Genomic DNA, 10,288 nt, shown 5'->3' with positions numbered 1-10,288 from the left:
GGAGAAACTAGGCAGGTCAGTTTTGTCAGTGTGCTTCCACAACCTTATGTGGACTGCCTTAGATTATCCTTCATAAAGACCTGACTCATGTCTGTTCCAGATGCTACCAGATTCAATGACTGTAACTCCTACTGTACCGTCAGAGTGAAGACTAGGTAGCACTTACCTGGGTGGGGACAAGGACTCAGACTGAGCAGGTCACCAGGAAAAAGGAGATGGCAGTGGTCATCTCAACATCTCAAAAACCCTCACAAGTCATATGAAAGAACACTTAGCCTTGCACCATCACTCACATGTCCCCAGGAAAGGGTCATTATCTGCTTATTCCATGCAATGTACCATAAAGGTCTTGCTTTGTACAACAGTTGTAATGGGACCAGGGTGCACAGAAGATGTGCTTAGAACCCTCAGTGTAATAGTTTGAACCTTAGGAGTCCAAGTGGAGAAATGAGCTGCCTTAGTGCAGTGTCCTACTTCCCTGGCCTTGTCCATGAAGAGATTACATGACCAACCTCCTTAGTGCTTGTGCAACATCATGCCTTCAGAGTTCCATAGATGCTATAGGGCTCTTCCTGCAGAGGTCACAGCTAGAAAGCTGAGGTTCCACCACAAGCAATGTCAGGAGGAGGCTAAATGGGCAGCGAGTCCTTCAGTTCACCTATAGGCTGCTTTCTTGACAAATGAAGAATGCACTGTTGCCCAGCTGTGAAGGCCAGAAATCACACAGACAACAGGCAGATAAGTCTAGGAGATCAATAGCAAGCGTGCAAGAGAAACAGGATAATTTTATTATCAGGTTTTGCTTAAAATAAAGGTACAATAGAATCACTACAATTCAGCATGATTAGACATGATTTATACCTTGAGTATTCTTTAAGAAACAAATGACAACAGAAATGAACCAGCACAAACTATAAAACTACTAGAGGAAAGGGAAGGCATTTCTCATAAAATATGTGCTATAGCTAAACTTCCTTAGAAACTACTTTCCAACCACTAAGTGCCTTCACCAAGCCACTGATCAATGCTTCCTAAATTTAGAAACTGATGATCAAGTGGACTGAAACACATAATGCTAAATCTTGTTTTTCCAGCTATAAAAGAACAGTATTTCAAGAAAATAAAATATTTTCTAAGCACAGTTTTCTGAAAACTTCAATGACCTCTCTGGCTCAGTACCTGACTTGAAATGTTCGAATGTTTATATTGCACAGAAAACAAACTTGAGCAGCAAACTATGTGCGTGAGAAGTTGATGAGAAATAAGATTGGAAATCCCCTTAAACTGCGTTCCATTTACATGATTTAAATATATAGTTTTCTATATCTTTAGTATAAGTAAAAAGGTTAATTTCTGAACAGCACAGAAATACAAATGTATTTAGAGTTTTACAAAATATACCCAACCCCTTAGACATGCACAACCTTTTAATTTTGGAGTGTTATACCATACAAGGAAGCCACTTTCTTCTTCATAATGTAAGCAGGAAGTCATTTTTATGAAGTTATTTTATATGAAAAAATAAAGATGCACATTCCTTTTCTTTGTCTCTCTCTGAAAAAAGCTTGTGAAATATTGGAAATTATGGAAAAGCAATTCCAAAGCAATGAAGTCAGAAGACTTGGAATGAGAAAGTCCTAGCAACACATTATGTTGTAAGGAATGACAGTCATCTTCAAGTGATTTGGGGAGTATTCTGTCATAGTTAAAGGCTACCAAGAGATGGCGTGGAAAGCCATGAATGCTGGGCCATTTTTCATGATGGAACCAGAGTGTGCAAATGTTGCCACTTCAGGAATCCCAAGTGATGCCCTAATACACTAACAGGCTGGTGTAGAGCCAGCAGCTTCTGCCCTAGCAGGCTGCCCTCTGTGGAGGCTGCAGCAGACATCTGCCTGTGGGTATAGATCTGGATGCTGGCCTGCAGACTTCCAAACTTATCAACATGGGAGGGAAAGGGGCCACTGGCTATTTACACCTACAAAATTTTCTCCATGGAATATATAGCACTTCAATAAAACCTGCCTACCAGAAAAAGAATGTTACAGCTTCACTTAGAAATGTAAATAGCTGATTACAATTCTAACTTCTCTCTAAAGAATTCATACCTGAAGTAGGTTAAATACTGATGTCAAAATACTCTCATTCAGACTTTAAGTGCCCTGTTCTCCAGCCATCTAACACCTCATTTTTGTTTTCTTAATTTGTTTTCTCCTTGTATTTCTAAGGAAAGCTATTCTAAAAAACAGTAACTGCTTAGTACAGAACCTGGAAAGCAACAGGGTTGAGGAAGTTTGTCCTGTGCTCAAGAAAGTCCCTGCTATTTCTTAATTCAAAAGAAGAGAATTGCTTTCAGGCTTGGGAGCTAGTGAATCACAAATGGATTTGGGGATGGACAATTCATATTGGTTATGAATCAAATATACATATAAAATTGCTCTGCACCTCTGTTACATGCAGCTTCAGAATTTCTACTCATCTAGTCCACAGACTCACAGCTTTACTTCTCTCCCTTATCAATGTCACTGTCATCATGCTAGGAATGTAATGGGCTTCCTCAAAACCACCTAGACAGCAGTGCAGCTACCACCAATGTCTGTATCCTATAAACCTGAAAAATGCTGGTGGACTTTCACTCCCTCAGGACTAGTTATAAACACTCAGTTCTTAGACACTAAAACATTGTTGATCACTGGAGAAAGTGTGGGCTCCAACAGCCACACCTCTGCTGACAGGAGTCAAAGGCCTGGTGTGGGTTCCAGGGCTACCGTGCCAGTGTTTGGAGACTACTCATCAGTTAGGCTCTCACTGGTGCCTAAAACACAGTGTGCAGGCTCCCAGGGTTCGGGCTGTATCTCTGTTCTCCACGACACTGGCTGCAGCAGTGCCCCTGCCAACAACAAAATGGCCCCTGGCCCTTGAAAAGTCAATGTTTCCCTGAACCTGAAGAAGTAGGCATATGGTCTTTTGACAATTTTAAGATGTTTTATATTTCAAGAAAAGTTATTTGATGCTGAAAGCCAGTTAAGTGGCCATTTTAAGATTTAAGTTTTAATTTACATTAAGAGAAGATTCAATTAAAATATACACTTAAGCCTGGCAGAGTGGTAAGCTCCTCTAACTGCAGTTATTTGGGAGACAGAGGCAGGAGGATGGAATTTAGAGACCTGCGTAGGAAGACTGTGAGATCCTATGCAGGGGGACCCACACACGTACTCAAATGGGGAATATGATACAAAATTAGCATTAAATTTCATTTAACTTTTTTCCTCAAGTATATTCCAAGGTGAGTGTTGTGTTGCTTTTGTTTACATGACAGCAGGCATTTACCCAGTCATACAAACCTGGTGCAAACTAAAGAATGAATCATTATCTTAGTGGCTAAACAGGTTTAGGGCTCCTGGTAATGTCAACTACCACAGGTACATTGTCATGCTGCAGCCATATGAATGGTATCTAAGAATCCCAACCATCTCAGCACAACACTGATTAAAGTGCCTTTCAGTTTTGTGTGGCTTTACTTCTCTTTTCAAATATTCCCTGGCTGAAGTAAATTAATAGTATTCTCCCATTAATCAATTTATTTACCTCCCATTAATCAATTTATTGTTACTGGATTCTCTCAAGTTATTACGCTCAATTGGGAGCAGTTTGTATTTTGTGGTTTTGTATTTTGTGTGAAATCCAAATTGCAAGTTTTAGAGATACCAGACTATGCCTTATGTTGTTTTCATAGTCTTTAGAGCATCTCATAAGGGATAAACGAAATAAAATCAGTGTCCTAAATTAGGCCCCTTATTTTCCCAATGCTTGTTAAATCATATGTAGATGTAATGGTTATTCCACAAGTCTTTTGTTACTAAAAAGGCAGACTCTTCTCCATAAGTAGTCCCTGAGAACACCCATTAAGGATCCCCTGAAAAGCAAATGACAGTTATAAATGACAAATACATGAACTCCAGCTGTGTACAAATCATGAGGTTGGCCAATTCATGCCTTCGGTAACAAGAAACCAGCTGGAATTTACCAAACAAGTGACTCATGGCATGGGTGTGGGCTCCTTCTCTTCCTTCTTACATTCTACGTTTACATTTACATTTGAGGTGTGTGTGTGTGTGTGTAAGCATGGACATGACACACTGCCTACACGGAGGTCAGAGGACAATTTTCAAGAGTTGGTTCTTGCCTTCCACCTTGTTTTGAGGCAGGGTCTCTCTTGTTTCTGCCAATTCACTACACACTTCAGGCTAGCTGGCTTGTGAGCTTCCAGAAGATTCTCCTGACTCTGCCTCCCATCTTACTGTAGGAACATTGGGATTATAGATGAGGCTTTTTATGTGGGTTCCAGGGATTTGAACTCAGGTCGTCAGGCTTGCACATTACTCACTAAATCCTTTCCTTGGCCCACTTTCTTGGTTTTCTAAATATGAGCTAAGCTGTGGTTTATAAACCTTTATCGGTCACTTTGTTTTTCTTTTGAAGGTGGTAGAACTGACTAAAGGAGGACTTTCAGTCAAGGAAGTAGGAAGGCCCAGTTTTGAAAGGCTCAATGCAGAGTAAGACTAAGAGAAGGCCTGCAGATCTGTCCAGAGCCAATGGACAACCATTCACAAGAAGAAACAAGGCACACATTTTCAGGTAACAAAGTGCTGATCATGACTGAAACATAGCCGGGCGGTGGTGGCGCACGCCTTTAATCCTAGCACTTGGGAGGCAGAGGCAGGTGGATCTTGGTGAGTTCAAGGTCAGCTTGGTCTACAGAGTGAGATCCACAACAGCCAGGACTGTTATACAGAGAAGCCCTGTCTCAAAAACAAACAAACAAACAAACAAACAAACACCCAACCAACCAACCAACCAAAACCAAGAACAAAACCCCTGCAACATAACTGGAGCTGATCATGCCAGCATGTGGGTCACTAAAACACTGTCCTACAGACATGTGCCAACCCTTCAGTGCTGCTGAACCACCTCTGGTTTCCCTGAACAGTCACTGCCAGCAGGAGGGAAGCAGAGTGACATCTTTGCTGCCTCACATCAAATTTGCCAGAAAGAAATTCATCTGAAATGATGTCTTATTCTCAGAGTTTTCCCCTCATGACTTTCACGGCTCTGGGAAGAAATGAGCTGGTAAATGTGTTGAGTGGGTAGAGGCCCCTCCATGTCTCGCCCCCACAAAGTTCACTCTAGAACTCAGCAAAGTAATAATAGGCTGGAATGCATAGTCCTTACACTTAATAAGTACATTTTAGGGCTAACTTCAGAGAAAGTAAAATAGTGATATAACTTAATTTGAGTCAATATAAATTACAATGACCATCTAAATATTTAAACAGCAAATAGAACAAAATATACATACGTAAAAATTCTAAGTAAACACATGTACAATTTCAGAACTTAAAATTCACTAGAAGGTTCATTGTGTACACTAATTAGGCTCAGAATGAAGTCAAAGTAGTCAATTTAACCCCCAACCTGGAAAGCTATTCCTTCTATGGTTGTGATTTCATCTGTTCAGCATCCTGCAACATTCATTTAGACAGAGTGCAACCGTCCATGTAAACAGTTCGTCATCTTGGTCCCTGGGTCTGGACCTGTAGATAGAGGAGACCCTGGGAGATGGGGAGGGAGCATTACACCTTGGAGAACAAAGTGGCTTCTCTGCTGGACTCAAGGCTTCCCGTTGGGTGGCTCAGGCAGACTCTGAGGGCTGGAGGTGGTGAAGGTAGAAAGCCATGAGGACATAGCTGTCTTTGCACTGGAGAAAGCTCCTCCCACTGACTGGCCTGTGTGAAAAGAAGACCAAAGGAAAAATAGATGAACTTCATAAAAAGGTTGAATTTTTTTTGCATGATGGAAATAGAACTTAGGGGATCCTTTAATACTGAACCACACCTCTAGCCTATACTTAATATTTTGTTAAGAGACAATGAAAGTCCAATAAACATGAATAAGGTTAACTCAGTGAAACACAGTAAAATGATGTAGTTACTGAAATACCACTTAAATTTTTAGTTCAAAATAATCTCTTTCCATGGGAATGTCTTAAAGAAAACCAAGTAATTTCTTAATAGGAGCCACACTAGGCACTTTGTAGGGGTTAATAACACAATTTTATAGCCACAGCACTAGTAACTCTGTGAATCAGAATTATCTGGAGAGCTTAAAAAGTCAAACACGGGGCTGGAGAGATGCCTCAGGAATTAAGATCATTTACTGTTCTTCCAGAGGACGCACGTTCAGTTCCTAGCACCCACATCAGGAAACTTACAACTGCCTTTAATTCCAGCTCCCAGGGATCCAATGCTTCTGTCCTCTATGGGCACAGACACAAGACCTGTACACACCATATACATGCAGACAGACAGACAGACAGACAGATACACACACACACAAACACACACAGAGTCATATGTTCTCTGTACCTTAAACACGGAGTAACCACTTACTTATACTGGAAGAATAGTAATATACTGGAAGAGAATCTAAAACTGCTACATTAAACAAAGAAATACAGAGCCTTGTAGGCTTCACATCTTTGTTGTCTTAAGAAATATTCCCTTCAAAGCTGTTGTGAATGTGAAATTATTGGAGGTACTGCTATTAGAGAAGGGGGTGTAGAAGAAACTTTCGTTACAATTTAATTAGCAGCAGCAGCAGCAACACTGAAAACTAAATGCAGCTGCCCTCCCTATCTGTGGCTTCAGTTTCTGCATTTGAGTTCCCTGGCATCTGACTCTTCGGACAGTAATATTCATGTGGATAAATGTCTAATGGGGACTTTAGAGATAAATCATTTGGAAATTTGAAATTTCAGGCTGCTCTAAGTGGTGATGGTCCATCATACTCTCCAGCTCTGTCCCTGTTCATATCTCCTTTTGTCTTATGTACACATGTGCAGCCTCCTGCCTACTAGTCACCTGGTAATCACCTTGGTGCACTGGTTGGTTTTTATCAACTTGACACAAACCTAGACATGTCTGGAAAGGAGAATTAATTAATTATTTTTGGTTTTTCAAGACAAGGTTTTCTGTGTATCCCTGGCTGTCTTGGAACCATCTCTGTAGACCAGGCTGGCCTCAAACTCACAGCAATCCACCTCCTCTGTCTCTCAAGTGCTAGGATTAAAGATGTGTGTCACCACTACCTGAAAGAGGGATTCTTAAATGAGAAAACGTTCTTAACAGATTGGCCGATAGGCAAATTTGTAGGGTATTTTCTTGATTAATGATTGGTGTAGGAGGGCCCAGCCCACGTAGGTAGAACCACTCCTGGGAAGTGGTTCTGATGGTATAAGAAAGCAGGCTGAGCAAGGCATGGGGCAAGCCAGTGAGCAGTGTTCTTTTATGGCCCTTGCTTCAGTTCCTATCTTGGCTTCTCTCAAAGAACTGTGTCCCAGGATATGTAAGTTAAACAAACACCTTCCTCCCCAAGTTGTTTTTGGTCATGATTATTATATCAATAGAACCCTAACTAAGATACCTGGTTATCACAGTGTATATGTTCCAGTAACCCTAAGGGCAAGAGCAGTGGAGCTGGCAATTTGAATGTCAAAGAGCTTTAAGGTGATTTCTTTATATGAAAAGAGAATGTACTTGAATGACAGAATATATTCATATAACTTTTACTAAAATATACAGTTATAACTATCTCATCCTATTATTGCTAATAATTTTTGACTTGGCTAATTTACATGCTAAAGTTTTATCACAGGTTGTATGTGTAAGGAAAAACATGGCATGTCCATAGTTTTGAGTATTCTCTGGAATTTTTGGAATAGATCTCCTTTGGATAAGCAGAACACTACTATAATGATTCATATGTCTACAATGAAGCTACATTTTTCTATTAAAAATAAGTGTTGTGGAATATTATTTTAACTAGGCAAAGATGTGTCATATTTGTTTATGCTGTAGAATATTACTTTAGTTATGTGGCAGTGTGTTACATTTGTTTCTGCTGTCAACAAGATAAAGATGTGTGACATTTGTTTAATTATGTTAAGATATGTTGCTGTTTCACCTTGCCTGCCCTAAGGCACCTGACTGGTCTAATAAAAAGCTGACTGGCCAATAGCTAGGCAGGAGAGGGATAGGCAGGGCTGGTGGGCAGAGAGAGTAAGTAGGAGGAGAAAGCTAGGTTCAAGGAAGAAAGAGAGGGACACACCTGGAGCCAGAAGCTAGGCAGCCAGCCACAATAAGCAGTCAAAGTAGGACAGACAGACAGACAGAAAGAAAAAAAGAAAGGGGCAGAGAGGGGGGGGGAGGAAGGAAGGAGGAAGGGAGAAAGGAAGGGAGGAAGGAAGGGAGGAAAGGAGGAAGGGAGGAAGGAAGGGAGGAAGGAAGGTAAAAAGCCCCGAGGCAAAACATAGACGAAGAGAAACAGGTTAAGTTACAAGAGCTAGCAAGAAACAAACCTAAGATAAGGCCAAGCTTTTAGACTAATAACAAGTCTCCATGTCGGTTTGGGAGCTGGTTGGTGGCCTAAAAAAAGCCACTAAGAGGCATTCTCATACTGGGGCTTTTAAGTTGTATTCAGTAAGGGTTAGCTAACAGTTATTTCTATTGTGTTAAACATAAAGTATCCCTACAGGCTCATATGTTTGAATGCTTTGTCCCTGCATGGTAGAGCTGTTTTGGGAGGTTATAGGACTTTGGACCTGTGGTTTAGCAGAAGTGAGTTGTTGAGTGGGCCTTTGAAATTGTATGTTTCCAGTTCCAGCTCCAGCTGTTTCCTGATCCACTAGGATGTAAGGAACAGCCACATGCTCACACTGTTATGAATTCCATCATGACTTTGCCGACCTGATGAATGTATGTACCCTTTAAAACCATAAGCCAAAGCAAACTTCTCTCTTGAGTTGCTTCTGTTGGGTATGGTCAAAGTGGTAAAAAAAAAAAAAAAAAAAAAAAAAAAAAAAAAAGTAACTACTTATGGTTTCTAGGTTTGAAACTGGATCAAAATAAAAAGTTACAAATAAAAAAAATAGGGGCTGGGTGTGGTGGTGCACACTTTTAATCCCAATATTTGGGAGGCAGAGGCAGGCAGATCTCTTTGAGTTCAAGGGCAGCCTGGTCTACCTACATAATAAGCTCCAAGTTAGCCAGGGCTACAAAGTGAGAACCTGTCTCAAAACAAACAAAGAAAGAAACAGAATTTATATTATTTCTTCCATAAATGTCTAATAGAATTTCAAAGAGAAGCTTGTTCTCTCAGCACCTGGGGTGCTGAGTCAGGAGAATCCAGAGTTTTAGGCTACAAAGTAAGACCCTGTCTTGACAAGCAAAAGGAAGGAAGGAGTCGAGTAAGAGAAGAGAGAAGGGCTGGAGAGATGGCTCAGTGGTTAAGAGCACTGGCTGCTCTTCCAGAGGTCCTGAGTTCAATCCCCAGCAACCACATGGTGGTTCACAACCATCTGTAATGAGATCTGGTGCCCTCTTCTGGCCTGCAGGTATATATGCAGGCAGAACACTGTATACATAATAGATAAATAAGTAAATCTTAAAAAAAAAAAAAAAGAGAAGAGAGAAAGAGAGAGAGAGGGGAGGAGGGAGAGAGAAAGGAGGAGAAAGAGAGAATTGGATGTGGATTAAATTAGAAACCTTGCACTACGTTTTAATTTTTCAACAGATCCAGAACTATTTTGATTTTTAAATTTATTAGTTTATGTCTTTTGAAGACTCTGTCCATCTATGTTGTCAGGTCTGTTGACATGAAACTATTCCCAAGCTCCTCTGTCCTCCTCTCAGTTCCTGGGAGTCTACAGTCGTGTCCCCACTTTAGTGTCCCTTTTACCTGTCCACCTGGAAAACATACATTCCTTCCTTATTTCTAAGACTGGAAATCTAAAAAGCCCTTTGTATTAGATGATCCACAAATCTTTATAGCTCTATTTTAATGAACAACACACTGAAGACAGAAAGGAGATACATACGACAGCAGCATCTGCTGAGGGTATGCCTTACCAACAGCTTTTCCTGTTTGGACCACATTCCGGCTGGTTGTAACCATGACATTGCCAATTTTTTTGCCACGTTCACTGTTCTGAACAGAACTGAGAAAAGTAATACAATTTTTAAAAATCTCAAACATTTGAGAACACCCACAACCAAACCACTTTATTATCATCCCAAATCAGTATTGGAAAAATAAAAAGCAAAATTAATGTTAGTAAATTTCAGAATGTTCTAAAAGAGCACAGAAAAGAGCTAAGAGGTGAGGACATGAAGATGTATGATTAAATCTAGACAGACATGGTTTGCTGAGAGCATATCATCAAAATAAGAAT

The 10,288-nt window shown here is 40.5% G+C and overlaps 1 protein-coding gene across 1 annotated transcript in view; it reads right to left on the bottom strand.

The window, feature by feature from the left end:
- Window positions 1-765: 765 nt before the first annotated feature.
- Window positions 766-10,288, bottom strand: part of Avl9 (AVL9 cell migration associated) — a 52,002-nt gene continuing 42,479 nt past the window's right edge. Inside the window, exons 15-16 of the mRNA XM_059257886.1 lie at window positions 9,966-10,054; window positions 766-5,786 (exon numbers count right to left, since the gene is read on the bottom strand). Of these exons, the coding sequence (XP_059113869.1) occupies window positions 5,671-5,786; window positions 9,966-10,054 (205 nt within the window). The 3' untranslated portion in view covers window positions 766-5,670. The remainder of the gene's footprint in view (window positions 5,787-9,965; window positions 10,055-10,288) is intronic.

The sequence above is a fragment of the Peromyscus eremicus genome, chromosome 3 (genome assembly GCF_949786415.1).
Source record: "Peromyscus eremicus chromosome 3, PerEre_H2_v1, whole genome shotgun sequence".
NCBI lineage: Eukaryota > Metazoa > Chordata > Mammalia > Rodentia > Cricetidae > Peromyscus > Peromyscus eremicus.
The sequence above is the reverse complement of the archived record's forward strand: the minus strand, read 5'-3'. Positions and strand labels throughout refer to the sequence as shown.